This window comes from Castor canadensis, chromosome 15 (genome assembly GCF_047511655.1).
Source record: "Castor canadensis chromosome 15, mCasCan1.hap1v2, whole genome shotgun sequence".
Taxonomy (NCBI): Eukaryota; Metazoa; Chordata; class Mammalia; order Rodentia; family Castoridae; genus Castor; species Castor canadensis.
Window position 1 is genome coordinate 64803998 of NC_133400.1, and position 17724 is coordinate 64821721.

Here is a 17724-nt window from a genome sequence, read left to right on the forward strand (position 1 = left end):
TCAGACCCCCCAGCTGACCCAGTGATGGAGTAGCAATGAACATGGAGCAAATCTTCCTTGGTGGGGGGACAGTGCGCTGCCTTGCTTCTCCTGACCATCCTATCCCATAGACAGAAAGGTTTGGATGATGTGAGATGCTTTTTCTTCGGCAGCAATCTCAAATGGTGCCTAATGCCAAAGAATGATGTAAGATCCTGTTCTGTTGACAAATGTGTTCCAAGAGCCCATTTAGTCTCTATGTTTGTACAGACAGAGAACTGCCTCTCACAGAAGAATTGCCACAGTTGCAATTTCAGAACTCTTGCAAGACCACCAGCCACCGGCCCTCCATTATTGACCGTTTCCACATTACCTAGAATAGGACTACATTACCATGCAAACATGCTTAGCACTGCAAAATATAAGCTTTCCTCCAGAGGCACCTCTGTCAATCACACTGAACTGGTGGTGGGTTTGTGGATGTGGAAAAACAAGTTACCAAGAGCTGTTTTGACACAGGCAAATTCATCTCATTTCTGGCTTCATCCAGAGATGGATCCAGCAATCCCAAGGTAAAAGTTTCATCTTTTCTCACCCTCTCCACATTTCTCTGTGTTATCATTTAGAGGTTAGCATGAGTTCAGTCTCCTGTAATAGGCAATTTCATTTTAAGTGTATGTTAAACTAATATTGACCTTTCCAAAGTAAAACAAAATCTGGTATTTGTGTTCACACAACTGAAACAGCAATAGATGTGGAAAGGAGAGGATAAATCATTTTGATTTTTTTCTTGCTTAGAAACACTCTCTGGGAATTAGTCATTTTTATATATCTGGCAGTGAATGTAAGACAGGCTCTGCCTCTTCTTTCAAAAAGGAAACCTGGATCAGTCAGCAAACAACTTTCTATGTAATTTGCCCAAGATTTAACTCACAGATACTGATATGGATGTTTCATTTCACAATAGATGGGAACCTCAAGAATAAGAGCATTGGGCCTTGAGCTGGAACAGCTAGACATCAAAGTTAGGCAAGAATGGACACTGGAAGAAGGCAGGTAGACTAGACTGGTAGAAAATGGTGATGCTGGAGGAGCTGAGGAAGATGAGGATGCACCGTTATAGGAGGGAAAGGATGGGAGCAAACAAAGACAGCAAAAGCAACATTACTAGCAAGGACACATATGAACATTTCATACATAGATATGAATTCAAATTAACAGAGACCGAGCCCTCAACTAACCCCCTCTTATGTGTGACGTTCATAGCGCTGCATGGAAAACACACCCCAACCCTGCCTTCCCTTCTTCTATCCTGAACAAAGAGAAAAGCTGATACTTGGAAACAAGAATTTCATGCACATTCTACAGAAAGAATCCATATATTTCATCAGGGAAATCAGAATATACCAAAGTAGGAAGACTATATGTAGAAAATTGGGAGTTGTAGGGGAAAAATCAGATCTTTTAGTTGTCATGGAAATGAGACATTTGTACTCAAATTCTGGGAAGAGTAATATATAAGGATCTGAGAAGAGAAGTGGGTTTTCAGGGAATCATCTGATTGGGTTTTTCCCTGGCCATGCCATGAATAGTCATTTGCAGAGATCATAGTTGGTGGTGCCTGTTCCCCTTCTCTTCTCATCTGATGGCATTTTGAATGGCACCAATTCTAATCAATAGCCTTTCTAGATGACACAAGTTTCCTTTAATTGTAGCTATGGCAGGACTTCTGTGACATACCTGTATCCACTCTCTGTAAGAGTCTTCCCCAGGGGTCCACCCATTCTCAGGATAGTTCAGGCGGGAGCGCTCTGGAGACCAGTTGGCGCTATATTGAGAAGAAGCTGTGATTTGGTCGGAATGAATCTCTCCTGACTCCATGCCCAGAGCTTCCATACATTTGAAATCTGGAAGAAAAAATGTGACCCAAAGTCATCAAAACATAGATACATTCTTCATTTGACACTAACAAACTAAAGAGTTCATTAACTCAAAGTCCTACAAAAGATTCAACAAGGGACTTTTTGGAATATGCCATTGATCCTTGCATTTTCATAGCATTATTTAAAAATAAGGCTATGAATGCCATCACAAAGATTATTTTCCCAAGTAGGCCTAGGTTGACAAAAAACACTATTAGAAATTCATTAGAAAATGGTAGAAATTGAGATTCATTTCCAAAATTAAGTGTGTATGCGTATGTATCTGTCATACCAGTACATGCCAAAACTTGTGTTTAAGTAACAGTTTAGTACTGAATTATGAACTCTGTAATAAAACTAAAATGACTCTGTGTCTGCTTAAAGTTCATACTCAATGGACAGTCTTAAATCTCTTCAGATTCCTTGCAGTTGACACCCTTTGTTCTTACATCCTTTATGATTATTAATGTCTTTATTTTATTGAAACATAACAACAACAGCAAAAAGAAACACAAAAGTATCCACTAGGGCTAAACTGCAGTATCATATAGTCCACAGATCACCAGAATTTTAAAGCATTAAATAATGGTGTTCATAACAATGAACATAAATCATCAAAACTTGGATTTGCCTAAGCCTCCAATATTCTGTTTGATGATATTGGGAAGTGAGTAATTGATTTTAGGAAAAATGTTAATTCAAAAGTGAAAAAAGCTTCCGGGATTAAATAGAAGATTCTTTTTTTTTTTTTCATTTTTCTTTTATTATTCATATGTGCATACAAGGCTTGGTTCATTTCTCCCCCCTGCCCCCACCTCCTCCCTTACCACCCACTCCGCCCCCTCCCTCTCCCCCCACTCAATACCCAGCAGAAACTATTTTGCCCTTATTTCTAATTTTGTTGTAGAGAGAGTATAAGCAATAATAGGAAGGAACAAGGGTTTTTGCTGGTTGAGATAAGGATAGCTATACAGGGCATTGACTCACATTGATTTCCTGTGCGTGGGTGTTACCTTCTAGGTTAATTCTTCTTGAACTAACCTTTCCTCTACTACCTGTTCCCCTTTTCCTATTGGCCTCAGTTGCTTTAAGGTATCTGCTTTAGTTTCTCTGCGTTAAGGGCAACAAATGCTAGCTAGTTTTTTAGGTGTCTTACCTATCCTCACCCCTCCCTTGTGTGCTCTCGCTTTTATCATGTGCTCATAGTCCAATCCCCTTGTTGTGTTTGCCCTTGATCTAATGTCCACATATGAGGGAGAACATACGATTTTTGGTTTTTTGAGCCAGGCTGACCTCACTCAGAATGATGTTCTCCAATTCCATCCATTTGCCAGCGAATGATAACATTTCATTCTTCTTCATGGCTGCATAAAATTCCATTGTGTATAGATACCACATTTTCTTAATCCATTCGTCAGTGCTGGGGCATCTTGGCTGTTTCCATAACTTGGCTATTGTGAATAGTGCCGCAATAAACATGGGTGTGCAGGTGTCTCTGGAGTAACAGTCTTTTGGGTATATCCCCAAGAGTGGTATTGCTGGATCAAATGGTAGATCAATGTCCAGCTTTTTAAGTAGCCTCCAAATTTTTTTCCAGAGTGGTTGTACTAGTCTACATTCCCACCAACAGTGTAAGAGGGTTCCTTTTTCCCCCGCATCCTCGCCAACACCTGTTGTTGGTGGTGTTGCTGATGATGGCTATTCTAACAGGGGTGAGGTGGAATCTTAGTGTGGTTTTAATTTGCATTTCCTTTATTGCTAGAGATGGTGAGCATTTTTTCATGTGTTTTCTGGCCATTTGAATTTCTTCTTTTGAGAAAGTTCTGTTTAGTTCATGTGCCCATTTCTTTATTGGTTCATTAGTTTTGGGAGAATTTAGTTTTTTAAGTTCCCTGTATATTCTGGTTATCAGTCCTTTGTCTGATGTATAGTTGGCAAATATTTTCTCCCACTCTGTGGGTGTTCTCTTCAGTTTAGAGACCATTTCTTTTGTAAATAGAAGATTCTTAACCACTGAGAAAATCTCAGTGTCATATTTTGGATCTTAAGTGTCCCCCATATTTCATGTATTTAAAGGCCTGAACCCCAAGGTTGCAGGGGTGAAGGAACCTTGACAAGGTTGGTCTGAGTGTGAGGTCTTTAGGTTACTGGGGGTCCTTTCCTGGAAGGACACTGTGGTATCCTGGTCTCTTTCTTTTTCTCTCTTTTCCTTCCTGGCCATGAGGTGAGTGGGTTTGCTTCGTCACCTGCTTCTGCCATAGTGTTCTGCCTTGCCATAGGCTCAAAAGCAATGGGGTCAACTAATCATGGACTGGAACCTCCCTAACTCTGAGCCAACTTTTTCCCTCTAAAAGTCGATCATCTCAGGTATTTGTTATAGCAAAAGCATGTTAAGTAGCATAACTAATCAAAATTTCACTTTTTCTGAATTTTCTATATTAGCAGATATGAGTTTATGACATCAAAGGTTTTTCTTTCACTGGTTTCATATATTAAGCTTAGGTTTATTATTTGTAGTATAAATATTATATATAGGCAAAAATATATAAATTAATTACCCAAATAAATAAGTACAAGTAAGATTTTAAAATTGAATTGTCCTATTTATTTTCCAATGGGACCTGGTGGAGAAGCAGCTAGTCTCTCTAGGGTAGTTCTCCAAATACCCTGTGTCTTCTCACTAAGCTACTTACAATCCAGCCGCAGAACTCATGAAATACACAATGCATTCTTTGTCCTTTCATCCCGGGCCCCACTTTCTGGCCCTCCTGAGAACTAGAAGTCATGTACACTTTAAGAAAGTTTGTGTTAGTTGAGTATTTTAATAGGGCATAAACATATGTTACTTTCTTTCTCTGATTGAAAGATGTTAGCATAAAACCAAACCGTGCTTCTTTTATGTGCATATCCGCTTTTGCTTATACAAGGAAAGAAAATGGAATGGCTTTCCCCAGGGTCATCAACAACCAAAGCCCTGCACAGTATCCCTTCTATGTGACTGTCTTCTGACCAGCCGGGAGGGAAGACTGTCCTATGATTCTCGGTCCACTGTGGATCCTAGAGTAAAAGGGAAGCTGCCTGGTCACATTGCACTGTTTCTAAGCACATTTCTACTTTCTCCAATAATTTCAGAGGCTCATGCACAATTTTATGAAGAAAGCACACCAAATAGTTTTTCCTATTGATATTCATGAAAAACATTTAAAAAGAGAAAAACAAACACTTGGCTACCCGGTTCACAAAACATTTCTTCCGTATTTCATGAGGCCGCAGGTGCGTGAGGAAGAATAACAGGCAGTATTTACCACAGGGCTTTGCAAGATGAATAAATACTGACCTTCTGAGATACTGCTCTGCAAGACACTGTAGTTTGCTGAGAAACCTTCTTTTGCTATTGCACTGTCGGTATAAAAAACCATGGATAGAATGCCCGATGAGGAACGAATCCGACCTGGTGTTTTCTGTCCACAGTAACGCCCAATGTGAGGACCAACTGGAAAGGCAGAAAAATACAGAATGTCAAGATGTCTTTTCTTCTTACAGTAGATGCAAAAAATAACCATTTATAAACATGGGTCCCAGCAGAATCCAGAAGTCTATTCTAACCCAAAGCAAGTCTTCCCTAGTTAATTGGTTTGCAGTGAACATATTGGATGGGGTTTGCAGAGAGGATTTGTGAAGTGTACTCAAAAGGGCAGTAACAAGTGTAACCATTTTGCCCAGTGAGAAGGACTATTTTCAGGACTAGAATAGAAATGCTTGCTTCAATTGCACAGAGTGAGATTCAAGCTGTCAAGTTGCACCTTGGCATTCATCTCCAGGCCAGATTTCACATGCAGCCCAGTGCTGAGAGACCCCAGCTAGGCCATGTAGCCAAGTTCTCTTGGAGTCACCTCTTCTTACCTCCTGCCTCTGGAGGAGATCCTGGGAAGACCTGTGCCTTGGGAAGCAGACCAGGTCTAGGGTCCTGTTCAAAATCTGCATAGCACCAAGTTTCCTTCCTCATTCTGTCATTTAGTCCTGGATTTTAAATGTGATCCACATTCCAGACTGGGACAAAGGACAAGGAATTGTGTCGTATTTAGACTGTGTCTGAAGTCTGAAGACTAATGACTCATTGTAACAATTAAAAAATGTAGGGACTGCATTTACTATTATGATTGATGAATGATAGTAAGTTGTAATCAAAATCAAGAGAGGTGACTACATTGCACTGTGTCCAGTGGCCAAGAACTGAACCAAAGGAACCATGTGACTGTATATAGCAGGAAAATGTATACCTTGAGAAGAAGAATGATCTGAAACACTGACTAATTTGTGTTAAAGTCAAATTCTTAGACTGGCCACACCTTTGTTGAAGTGCTTTAGATAGACTTTAGCAATATGTCAGTGTTAGCTGCCCTGGGAACAGGGAGAAGCCAACTGTACAGCAAGACAAAAAAAAAAAATAGTCCCTTTTTCTCTAGGTTTTTTTTTTTTTTTCATTGCACATATGGTAAGAACATACCAGATGGTTTGGACTTAGGACAATCTAGTGTGGACTCTTTCTCCCTCCCTAAAAAACATGTTTTTGTGCATTTCAACTAAGAGTTATTGCTTCATTTAAAGAAGCTCCATAGGTGGCCTTTTTCCCTGAGGGTAACAGACCTTCAATGGGAAAGCAGGGTTCCAAGGCCTGTAAATACAAGGTGGAGGCATGAGGCAGGTGATAAGGACTAGGATGTGGTTCAAGTATAATTCCAAAAGTGAACACAATAAGAACTGATCTTCCTAGAGCCCCAAAAACCAACTGAGATCCTTGTTGGTAGTTAACCTGAGCAGTACCTTGCTTTTCAGAGTCAGTAGATACTTGGCTAGCAGGTTTTCAGTTAAGCCAATTCTTTTAAAACAAACAACTAAACTATACCATATATTTCCGTTCTTGCAAAATGGATTACTTTGAATACCTCCTGATAACTTGTTGGAACATACAAAGTAACTGATCTGACTAAATTCAAAGGCTTTTCTCTCTATGGTAATCCAACCCCTTATTCTCTGGAAGCCAGATGTCTTCATGTAGACTGCTTTATCATGAAGAAAACATGGAGGATGTCCCAATCAGGGGGACTGATTCAGATCATGTAAAAAACATCACCTTTTCATGGCCAATATGGTGGAAATACTATGTACCATGTATGTAAATGGAAACATGAACCTGTTGAAACTATTTCAGGAATGGGGGAGATATGGAGAATGATGGAGGGGGTGAATTCAACTATATACATTGTAAGAACTTTTGTAAATGTCACAATGTACCCCCAGTACAACAATAATAAAAAAAAAATCACATTGTCATAGCCGACAGCTTTGAATTATGGGAAGAGAATTTCATATTAAATTAGGCTTCCCAGTTGGCAGAAGAAAGCATCGCAGAGGATGAAACTCTTACTTTTTCTGCTTTTCAGTTTAATCTTAGCCTCAAATTCTTCTACAAATGCTAGTTCTTAGCCAGATTCTCTTCATTCTGGATGTAGCCCTAATTCATTGCTTCTTTACTTGCCTATAAAGCTCCAGGTTGTCTATAACATATACATGAAAAATATCTTGCTAGAGCCAAAAGCTCAGGTCTTTTCTCAATAAGAACCCTATTTCTTGCCTGTAAGTATAAGTGGGAGGCTTACAGTCCATTCATCCTCACTCATGCTTTCCCATCATTTAAAATCCATTTGTGTGGGTTCATCGTCTTTTCCCTTAGTTTGTGGACACACTTTTACAACCTTAATCCGTGGGGTCATTCTCTGATCACTGCAGCCAGTGACCTTCCCAAGAATATATGCTGCCAGGGGAAGCTGTGATGGCCCTGTGGAAGCTCCAGCTGCCACTCCTCCCCCTTTTCTGTCACCCAGTTCCTTTGCAGAGGGTGGAACGGGAGTCTCTTTGAAAGAGGAAACAGAAGAGAACTTGTCTAGTACAGACTCATAATTTAAAGAGTCTCCATGACTCACTGGTTTATAATGCTTAAGGCATGCTGGGTACGTCTGCCTTCTGTCCTTCAGACCATCACCCCCGGATAGCAGCATGCAGGCCTCTTTAGGAGCCCTCAAGGCATGAGAGCACAAGGCCTTTGCGACAATAATACAAAGAGGTATTGAATTTTCTTGAACAGGGAGACCTTAGCCTAGCAAGCTAATGCAATATTGATCTGAACCGAATGGATGAAGTGCTCTTATCCGTCTTGTGTGTGTGCTCATTTGTGTATTTACATGAACACAGCTATTGGATTTCCTCTTTCTGTTACTGTGGATCCAAAGGCCAAGAAGATGAATGAAAACTGTCACAGAAACCAGAAGTATAATGCAAAAATTGAATTACTGAAGACTTTAAGCAAGCAAGATAGGCCAAGCTGTCATTTGAGGGGAAGCAGGACGGTAGTGATCATATCTTTCAGGTGTGAAGGTAATAGAGTGTTTGACTGCATTTGTGGTGCTTTTCAATTTCTTTCTTTTAGATATTCCTGCAATGGGAATGGTGACAGCACATTTTTTTCCCATTAATCTCTCCAATAATTACAGGCCTACCTCAGAACATTGACAATTTCATCTTCTACCTTCTTATGTAAAAAACAAAACAATAATCAACTATAAAGAGGTACTTTTAAAATGGGGTATTTAGAATAACTTAAAAAGGGTATCATCTCAAGGGTACATCTATACTCTTCTTGAATTAATAAACTTTTGGTGAAAAATATCTAGAGTATTAAAAATAAACTTTGCAATGTATCACCTGAAAACAAGTGGCATGTCTATACCTAAGAAGAGATTTCTAAAAAGTGTTTTAGAAGTTTAATTTAAATGTAAAAGTAAATTAAAAACAGCAATACCTATTCCTGTTTTTATAAAACTTGTTCCTGAACTCATTAATCATCTCTGGAATGTCAGTGACAAGGGTGGTTTAATCCCTTCTCCTAGCTGAGACAGGGGCTGGCTTCACCCGCACCTCACATGGTGTGAGCCAAGCTTTCACTGTGGCTCCATCATTCAGCACACACACTGGCGGCATCCACCTGGACAGAGTGCTTGGCTCTTGTCTCACACCACTCACAGAGGAAACCTCCGTGAATTCCTTCGTGACTGCTGCCTGTGAATACACAGAATTTAAAAGACAGTGGTAGACGCATTGTGTGTGTCACAATGTGTGCGCCTTGAATTCTGAGTTTGGGAGTAAATCACTTGTCTTCAAAGTCAGTTTGAATCACTGGATAACATTCAATTACTTAGTCATTTAATTCAATGTTTATGACAAAATGCAACATAAAATCACTTGATGGTTAAAAGCCTTCAGTGCCTTCTGGATGTTGTTTTTGGAAAAGAACTCAAAGACTTACAGTAATTTTGTTGGCAAAAGAACCATATGTGTTGAACTACTATGACAAGAATGTTTCTAGTGGCACTGACAAAATCCCTGGGAAGACAGAATCTCTCGTTTTGCCTAAAAAGGAGAGAGAGCTATTGTGCTAGTACAGAGTGGATGTGGTCAGGTAAATACTAACAAATACACACATACTTCTTCATATTCCAGTCAGTTTTCTCTGGGAATAAGTCAAACACACCATAGTTCAAAACATGGGTGAATGCAAGGCAGATAACTCTTATTGTTAATTGTTCTTTGCTTCAACTCAGTGATTTTCTAGAGCCAGAAAATTACTACTTTGAAAAAGCCCTTGACACTAATAACAATGTGCTTCTTTCTGAAAGTATTCTAAATAAGTTGGTTGATTGGACCTCCTCTTCAGATGTCAATTTAAATGAAAGTTCTAGGAAGGAAGTCTGCAAATTTGGGTTGTGAACAAATAAACCCATTATTAAATGTTCCAACTATTGTTACAACATTATTATGATGCTGTTTTCCTAATTATCAGACTGAATACTTGAAAATCAATCAGCACTGTGTTTGGGAAAATCTCATTACTTAATGAAGGAGTTTCAATAAGATCATCATAACCCTATTTAAATGGTAAAAGAGCAAAGAAGACATTAAACTAATGTTAACTCATCCTTTTATTCCAACAACAATGTAAGATTTCTCTAAAATCAGTTTTTCTCTAATGCTGCTTACTGATAAAATTCCTGATAATTTTAATGTGACTTCAAAGACTAAGGCAATATCTTTCATATTCTATTTGTTCTTCCTTTACAATCTACTCAAGTACTCTTTCCTCCAACTTGAGAATAATATCTGACTCATTTTATAGCTGGTTACACATCTCTAACTGCATGACCACTAAGAACTTCTAAGTTGTCCTTTCTGATCTGTGCAGTGTGTGTTCACTAGAGAAATAATACTAAGCCAGACTAAACATGAGACAAGCAATGCAGCTGCAACAAATTATTTGATATTATCTCCCTCTGCTCAATATTTGGGTGTGTATTTTTTGCCATTCACCTTCTAATTGACTAGGATTGAATGGAAAGCTTTCATTTAGATGTCCATATGGCTATTTCTCCCATCTCCTTCAAATCTTGGCTCAAATGTCATTTCTTAATTTGGTCAAATATGACACCCTATTTAAAATTTTAACTCCTATCTCTTGTCTTCCCTATCTTCTCATCCCTTTACCTTATTCTGTTCTCTCTCTTTCCTTTCTTTCCCTCACTCTTTTCCTTTCTCTCTCCCTCCCTCCCTCCCTTCCTTCCTGTTTATAGCACTTGTCACCTTCTAACATTCCATGCACTGCACAGAATTAGTTTATTTGTAATGTGCATAGTTTATTGCCTGACTCTCCCTCTGGCAGAATGTAAACTTGACAAGGGCAGATCTATTTGATTTTTTGTGTACCAAATGGTTGAGACAGTGCCTCATATATTATAGGTGCTTAACAAATATTTTCAGATGTATGGATTAATTTTGATGATAGGAACAATGAATATAAATGATGCATTAAGGAGACTCAAATTGCCAAAGATGAAAATTCTTTACAGAGCAAATAGGGAATCTGCCTAATTTGGGAATGCCTAATTTCATTCTTTTCCTAAATTTCTAAGTATAGCTAAGAGTTCCTTAACCTTTCTAGTCCTTAGTCTGTGCATTTGTAAAATGAGTGATTTTGATTTACATATTCTCTGAAGATTCATTCCTGTGACAGTATATAAATTAATGACAAGTTGGCAGATCAGTGAAATGAGCAAAACAATTTGGTAAGGAAAAGTATGTGCTGGTCCCAATTCTATTCAATAACAGCTGAAGACCTTGCGCAATCTTTCACGGCTTCAGCTTCCTTATCTATAATATAAAAGAACTGGACTAGATAAATGCCAAGGTCTTTCTGAGCTTAAATATTTAATCTTTGCTCGATATCAAATTACCATTTTGCTTTATTTTCACTCGTCTATTTGAGTGATTTAAAAAAAAAATAGATGTATGGCACATGCAAAAGAATCCTGTGTCCTTCCCCCAGGCTCCTTCGTTTTGGAGGGATGTTTCCTGATGTGTTCTTATCTCTTACCTTCGGGGAATCCATCCCAGATTTCCAGCCGGTCATAGCGACAGAACATGCCTCCAGGAGGATTTGAGTCTGGTTCCAGGTCAAAGCTTTCAAATTCCAGGATAATCTCAGACATCTTTGGGGCAAAAATAATGTAAGTGCATTCAAGGCTGTTGGGATATTTCTCAGGGAATCCAGGGGACTTTATCACCCCAGTAGGTGTTGTGTAGTTCTGAGAACATTCAGGACCTATGAATAAGAGAGAGAGGAAAAAAAAAAAAAAAAAGAGGAGCAGAGTGAAAATCCCACTAAAATAACTTCACTGAGAATCTATCTGGGCAAAGACAGACTATTTTTCAAATAAAAGTCCACCATTATTATCACATCCTAATTATTCATTACTCAGCCTCTTCATATTAGTGATAGGTACGGCAGATCAAATTCAGATTTATTGCGTTCACCTTAGTTTTTCATTTGTGTGGAGCAATTTAAAGATTTCTGTTGCTGGAGAAAAAAATGATAAATATAAAATCATGTGGGAACAATGAATGAGTAAGCTGCAGAAATCTCAACAGAGCCCTAGAGAAATAATTATAGCCCCTTCAAGCTTAAATCTTTAAATCTTGAGGCTGACAGCCCTTTATTGGTGAAATAGAACATTTTCAAAGGCGAGGGAGAGAATTCAGCGGAGGGGGTTTGGGTTTCAGATTCCTCCACCAGTGACTCAGTAACTCAGCCAGATGTGACCTATGCCTCTTTGACAAACTGAATGTGAAAGGTAATTCGTACATGTACCCGGGGTGGGTGACTCATTCTGAGTGGTGTTGACACAGGTGTGCCGGCAACGTGTGGCTGTCAGTGAGGGTGCGATAAACTGTGATTACAGGCCATGGGGCTAGGAGTCACCTGATATCAATGTCAACATCCTAACCTTCCCCAAAGTACCAGCTACAGCATAGCATACCATTCGAAAAGTCTTTGCTAATGAGTGTGTGTATAAATGTATATATTTATACATTCGTAAATGTATAAATGGATAATTTTAATGGTCTCTTATCAAGACCTCACAAATTAGGGTGATTTGTAATGGAAAATGATCAGGAACAATAGTATGTAGATTTTGAGTTGACCTTACAACTGATCAAATGAATGCAATTTCAGCTCACGGTGCCCAGGGCTGCACAGAGTGGTAGTCACTACCCAGCTGGAAAACTGCCTGACAAAAGCATATGGCCTCGGTCCCTTATTACTAACATCCCTGCCATGATTTTCAAATAGCCACACTTACAGATCTTTGCAAATCACAGATGACCTTAGCCCTTTGGAAGCTGGGGTTGTTCAACCAACAATTCTTTCCCTACACCTCTATCTTGCTGTGATTTGCAGGTGGAGGTGATGGGCCCCTGCAGAGTATCTGAAGATTCAACTCAAAATTAAGTGGTGTGTTGAGATGGGATTTCATGAACTTTTTTGCCATGGCCTGGAACCATGATCATTCAGTTTTTAGCTTCCTGCATAGATGGTATCAGAGTTATGAACCACCCGTGCCTAGCTTAAATGTGCAGACTCTTAATCACATAACCTATATCAGGTGGCCGATCCACTCTCAATAAATGACACCCTTCCCCTACACTGAGCCCAGAGAAGCTGCTACAGCCTCTTTCAGTGTCAGGGCTGGAAGGACCAAAGGGAAGAGCCAGGTGGTGGGGGAGTTGCAGGAGAGGAGGCTTAGGTTTCCTGGAAAAATCTCTTTAGGTGAATGGAATAATTGTAGGGCTGGTGGCCCTAGGTTTCAACATATGGGTGGAAGGGGAAAGTGAGGCCCCTGTGGAAAGAATTAACGTGGCCCATGTGACTCCTGGAAGAATGAAGAGGTGGAGACTGGCTTTTCCCACTGTCAGGCAAAGACCTCCTCTAGAACTGCAGCCCTAGGGGCTCAGAAGTGACCTAAATCTCTCTTAGAACTGCAACTCATTGCCTGAAAACCAAATACTGATTGTCTGGTTGCATTCAACTATGATTAGTACAATTCTTGTTTCTGAGGAAACTTGAAATTGCTGCACCCTGAAGGAATTGCTGTATTTCCAAAGGAATGGGGATTCATGTATTCTATAATATCATTAAGTACCTTTTAAGGAAAAAACTTTAAAAAACTGCACGCATATGCATAAATATATTTCATTAATAATTGTTATGGAGTACAGGGGAAAAAGGTAGGCTCTTTTTTGAAATTTTCAAATAGTAGCAATGTGGTTGGGAAATGAAACAAACATTACACAAAAATCTGAAAATGAGGAGAAACATTATAATTACAATGTGTGTATGTATAGTAGGCTTGTACGCACACAAATATTCCACATATACATAGGACAGCTTGGGTTTACTGTAGAAAACAGATGAATTAGGGGGAACTCATTGTGAAGAATATCTTTCAAGATCAAGTTTCCAAGAAAGTTAGGAACATATTGGAAGAAAGCAAGGATTCTGAATCTTGAAGGGTCATGGTCACAGCCATTGTTTATGGAACATATTATCACCAATGGCAGGTTATCAGCTATGTGTTTTCCATCATCTGATTTTCATAATAAGCCTATGCCAGATACTATTCCCCATTTTTTTTTCAGAAGAGGAAACCAAGGCTCTGTGCTTTCACAATGATAGTCAGCGGCAGAATTAAAACTGACACTCAGGTCTTTGGAACTCTAACTGGAGCATCACCCTGAAGCAGGAAGCCAGGCTGTGGGTCTGTGAGAGCTGAAAGTGAACAAATACAAGTGCAGGTCAGATGATATCCAGTTTCCAGCAGGAATTGAGTCTTAACCCAACAGGTGATGGAGACCCACTTGTTACTGATGGATCTCTCTCTTTACTTTTTTCAACTGTCCTTAGATCTTACTGAAAATGAAAGGCTATTCTTATACCTTTCCTGGCACCCTTTGTCTTTGACAGTGCTACATACAAGTAAGCAAGCACATGTAGATGTGCATATGCATATATATATATATATATGTATAATATGATATAACAAGTCAGACAGCTTGTACATATGCAATCATCAGTTCATACAGGTGTCATATCTAAACTGCTATTTATATTAAAGGTATTCTTTCTAAGTATAACCTTCTGTAGCTTTTTGAAGATAGTTCTGTCCATATGGGGTCATGGCCGGGTATCTTTGAAATGTTAAGAAGTTGTATTAATGTTTCCTGAAACTCCCAGAGATTCTTCTTTTCATTGTTCAGTTGCTGCTAACCCAGAGACCTCAGACTTTGGTAACTGGTGTGGTTAGATTATTCTTTTCTGTTAAAACAAGGACTTTCTCCTATATTTCAGGACAATTCCAAACTTGAGCCTCTGCCTCTGGGTAGCCAGCATGTTAATACCAACTTTGAAAATGCAAATAACAGAAAGGATGAATTTAATAAATAAGAGGAATCAGGGTTGGCGAGGATGCGGGGAAAAAGGAACCCTCTTACACTGCTGGTAGGAATGTAAACTAGTACAACCACTCTGGAAAAAAATTTGGAGGCTACTTAAAAAGCTAAACATTGATCTACCATTTGATCCAGCAATACCACTCTTGGGGATATACCCAAAAGAATGTGACACAGGTTACTCCAGACGCACCTGCACACCCATGTTTATTACAGCACTATTCACAATAGCCAAGTTATGGAAACAGCCAAGATGCCCCACTACTGATGAATGGATCAAGAAAGTGTGTATCTATACACAATGGAATTTTATGCAGCGATGAAGAAGAACGAAATGTTATCATTTGCTGGTAAATGGATGGAATTGGAGAACATCATTCTGAGTGAGGTTAACCTGGCCCAAAAGACCAAAAATCGTATGTTCTCCCTCATATGTGAACATTAGATCAAGGGGAAACACAACAAGGGGATTGGACTTTGATCACGTGATAAAAGCGAGAGCACACAAGGGAGATATAAGGATAGGTAAGACACCTAAAAAATTAGTTAGCATTTGTTGCCCTCAACACAGAGAAACTAAAGCAGATACCTTAAAAGCAACTGAGGCCAATAGGAGAAGGGGACCAGGAACTAGAGAAAAGGTTAGATCAAAAAGAATTAACCTAGAAGGTAATACACACGCACAGGAAATTAATGTGAGTCAATGCCCTGTATAGCTATCCTTATCTCAACTAGCAAAAACCTTTGTTCCTTCCTATTATTGCCTATACTCTCTCTTCAACAAAATTAGAGATAAGAGCAAAATAGTTTCTACCAGGTATTGAGGGGGTGGGGGAAAGGGAAGGGGAGGGGTGTCTGGTAAGGGAGGGGGTGGGGGCAGGGGGGGAGAAATGACCCAAGCATTGTATGCACACATGAATAATAAAAAAATAAAAAAGAGGAAATGAGATTAGTATGTCGAAGAAAAAAAAAATAAGAGGAATCAGGGAGGATTAGATTGCTTACTTACTGACTTGCTGTATTTTGGATCTGGGGTATTCCTCAAAGGCCCATGTGTTATTGTGGTGCTATTGGGAGGTGGTGGAAATTTTAAAGAGGTGGGGTCTAGTGGAAGTTCTTCCAGTTGTGTATGTGTGTGGGGGGTTGCCCTTGAAGGGGACTGTGGCACCCTAGCTATTTCTGTCTTTTTTGTGTCCTGGCCATGAAGCAAATACTTTGCCACACAGTCCTTGCAATGATTTGCTGTCTTGCCATAGAACCAAAAGCAATGGAGTAAACTGACCATGGATGGAAACTTCTAAAACTGCATGCCAAAATAAACTTTTCCTTTTTTTTAAGTTGATTATCTCAAGTATCTTGTTACATGGAAAGTTGACTAACACATGACTGATGTATGTGTGTGTGTTTACTCCTTCAAGACTAGAATGGTTAGATTTGATCTCATCCTAATATATGCCATTGTAATAGAAGACTAGTAAATGCTTATAGTAAAGGGATAACTGGTATTTTATTCTTAAGGAGAATGCCACTTAAAGCGTTGCTGTTTTGCTTCCTTCAAGAAGTTTACAGAATCATTCTCTTGTTAACAGAAAGCTTCTTCTTCCCCAGTGGTGATAGAAATATTAGAGTTGGTAGATGGCTTTGCTTTTCCTGAGAAGTATGAGTTTTGAATTTTGCAAAAAAATAAAAGGAATAGGCTAAACATAGCTTTAAGGTAATAGGGACTAATCACATTTGTCACAAAAGAAATCGAACTTTAGGAGTAGATTAAACTTATTTCTGAAGAAGAATGATAAGAATAAATTCTCTTTAAAAAGTTTTATGGAGTGTATTCCTTGTAAACCCTGATCAACACATTGGAATGATGCAATTCCGATTCCTGAAATACTTTTATTCAATTTTAAACATACTTCATCCACACCATGGGTAGTTTTCCTTTACGTAAAGCATATTCCAACATTTTTCTAATGGAAATACATAATTCTTTAAGAAAGGATAAAAGCATTTCCCTTCGTCTTTCTTATTACTTTGTCTTTTGTGAAATCAAACACCCTTAAATAATTGTTTGGCCACATGTGTTCTTATGTAAGTTAGTCACTCACCTCTCTTGAAAATTTCATAACGGATAGAAAATCCTGCCCCATGTGTCTCATAGTCAGAGACAAATTTGATGAAAAGAAATGGCCCTGAAGACACTATAGGAGAAGGGGCGATCTTCCCACAAAACTTTCCCCATAAACGTCCGTTTTCATTTTCTCCGTCGATGACTTCCACATAGTCGTACCTAGCACACAAACACGGAAGGAAACATTAGGTTGGTGAGAAATGCCCTTTTAATTTCAGTAATTCAGAAGCTAACACTATCAAGCATAGTCTGTCAAGGAAAAATGTGGTAACTATACTCACCACTACATTACATGGAAGGAAAGAATATGTAGTGAAATGAAATAATTAAAATGGACTACGTTGTGTCTGTATACATCATCTGCAACACAGGACTACGAAGAATAATGGTGTCCATTATACTTGCAGACAATGTCAGTTTAAAGCAACCAATTAAAAAGAAAAAGAAAAATCTCATGAGCACAATCCTTTATTATTAAATTGTGTTCCTTTGTCTGTGGTGGTGGAGTGTCAATGCATAATACTATGCATTCTTTTCAAACTGTGAAGTTCTTTTATGAATTCAAAATGTCTCCTTGGCTAGAACTCTCCATGAACAATACTTTGATTTCTGTGAGACACCCTCTAAACATATGGCCACAGAATAATAAACAGATTCTTTACTATTTAACTCAATTCCACCCAACTCTAGACATCTTAGAAAAAAACTCTCTCAGTGGTCCCATTCAGTGGTTGAAACAGAAATTATCTTCCCCCAGATATGCCTGGATTGTAAAACATAATTAATCTTCAGAAAAAAGTTTAT

General features: G+C 38.9%; 1 protein-coding gene across 7 annotated transcripts in view; it reads right to left on the reverse strand.

Annotated features, from left to right (window-relative positions):
• The window catches only part of Nrp1 (neuropilin 1), a 145117-nt gene that overhangs the window by 68769 nt on the left and 58624 nt on the right, over nucleotides 1–17724 (reverse strand). For all 7 annotated transcript variants that reach the window (XM_074056324.1, XM_074056325.1, XM_020161235.2 and 4 more), the window contains exons 4-7: nucleotides 16898–17079; nucleotides 11383–11610; nucleotides 5239–5394; nucleotides 1720–1886 (exon numbers count right to left, since the gene is read on the reverse strand). In XM_074056324.1, the coding sequence (XP_073912425.1) occupies nucleotides 1720–1886; nucleotides 5239–5394; nucleotides 11383–11610; nucleotides 16898–17079 (733 nt within the window). The remainder of the gene's footprint in view (nucleotides 1–1719; nucleotides 1887–5238; nucleotides 5395–11382; nucleotides 11611–16897; nucleotides 17080–17724) is intronic.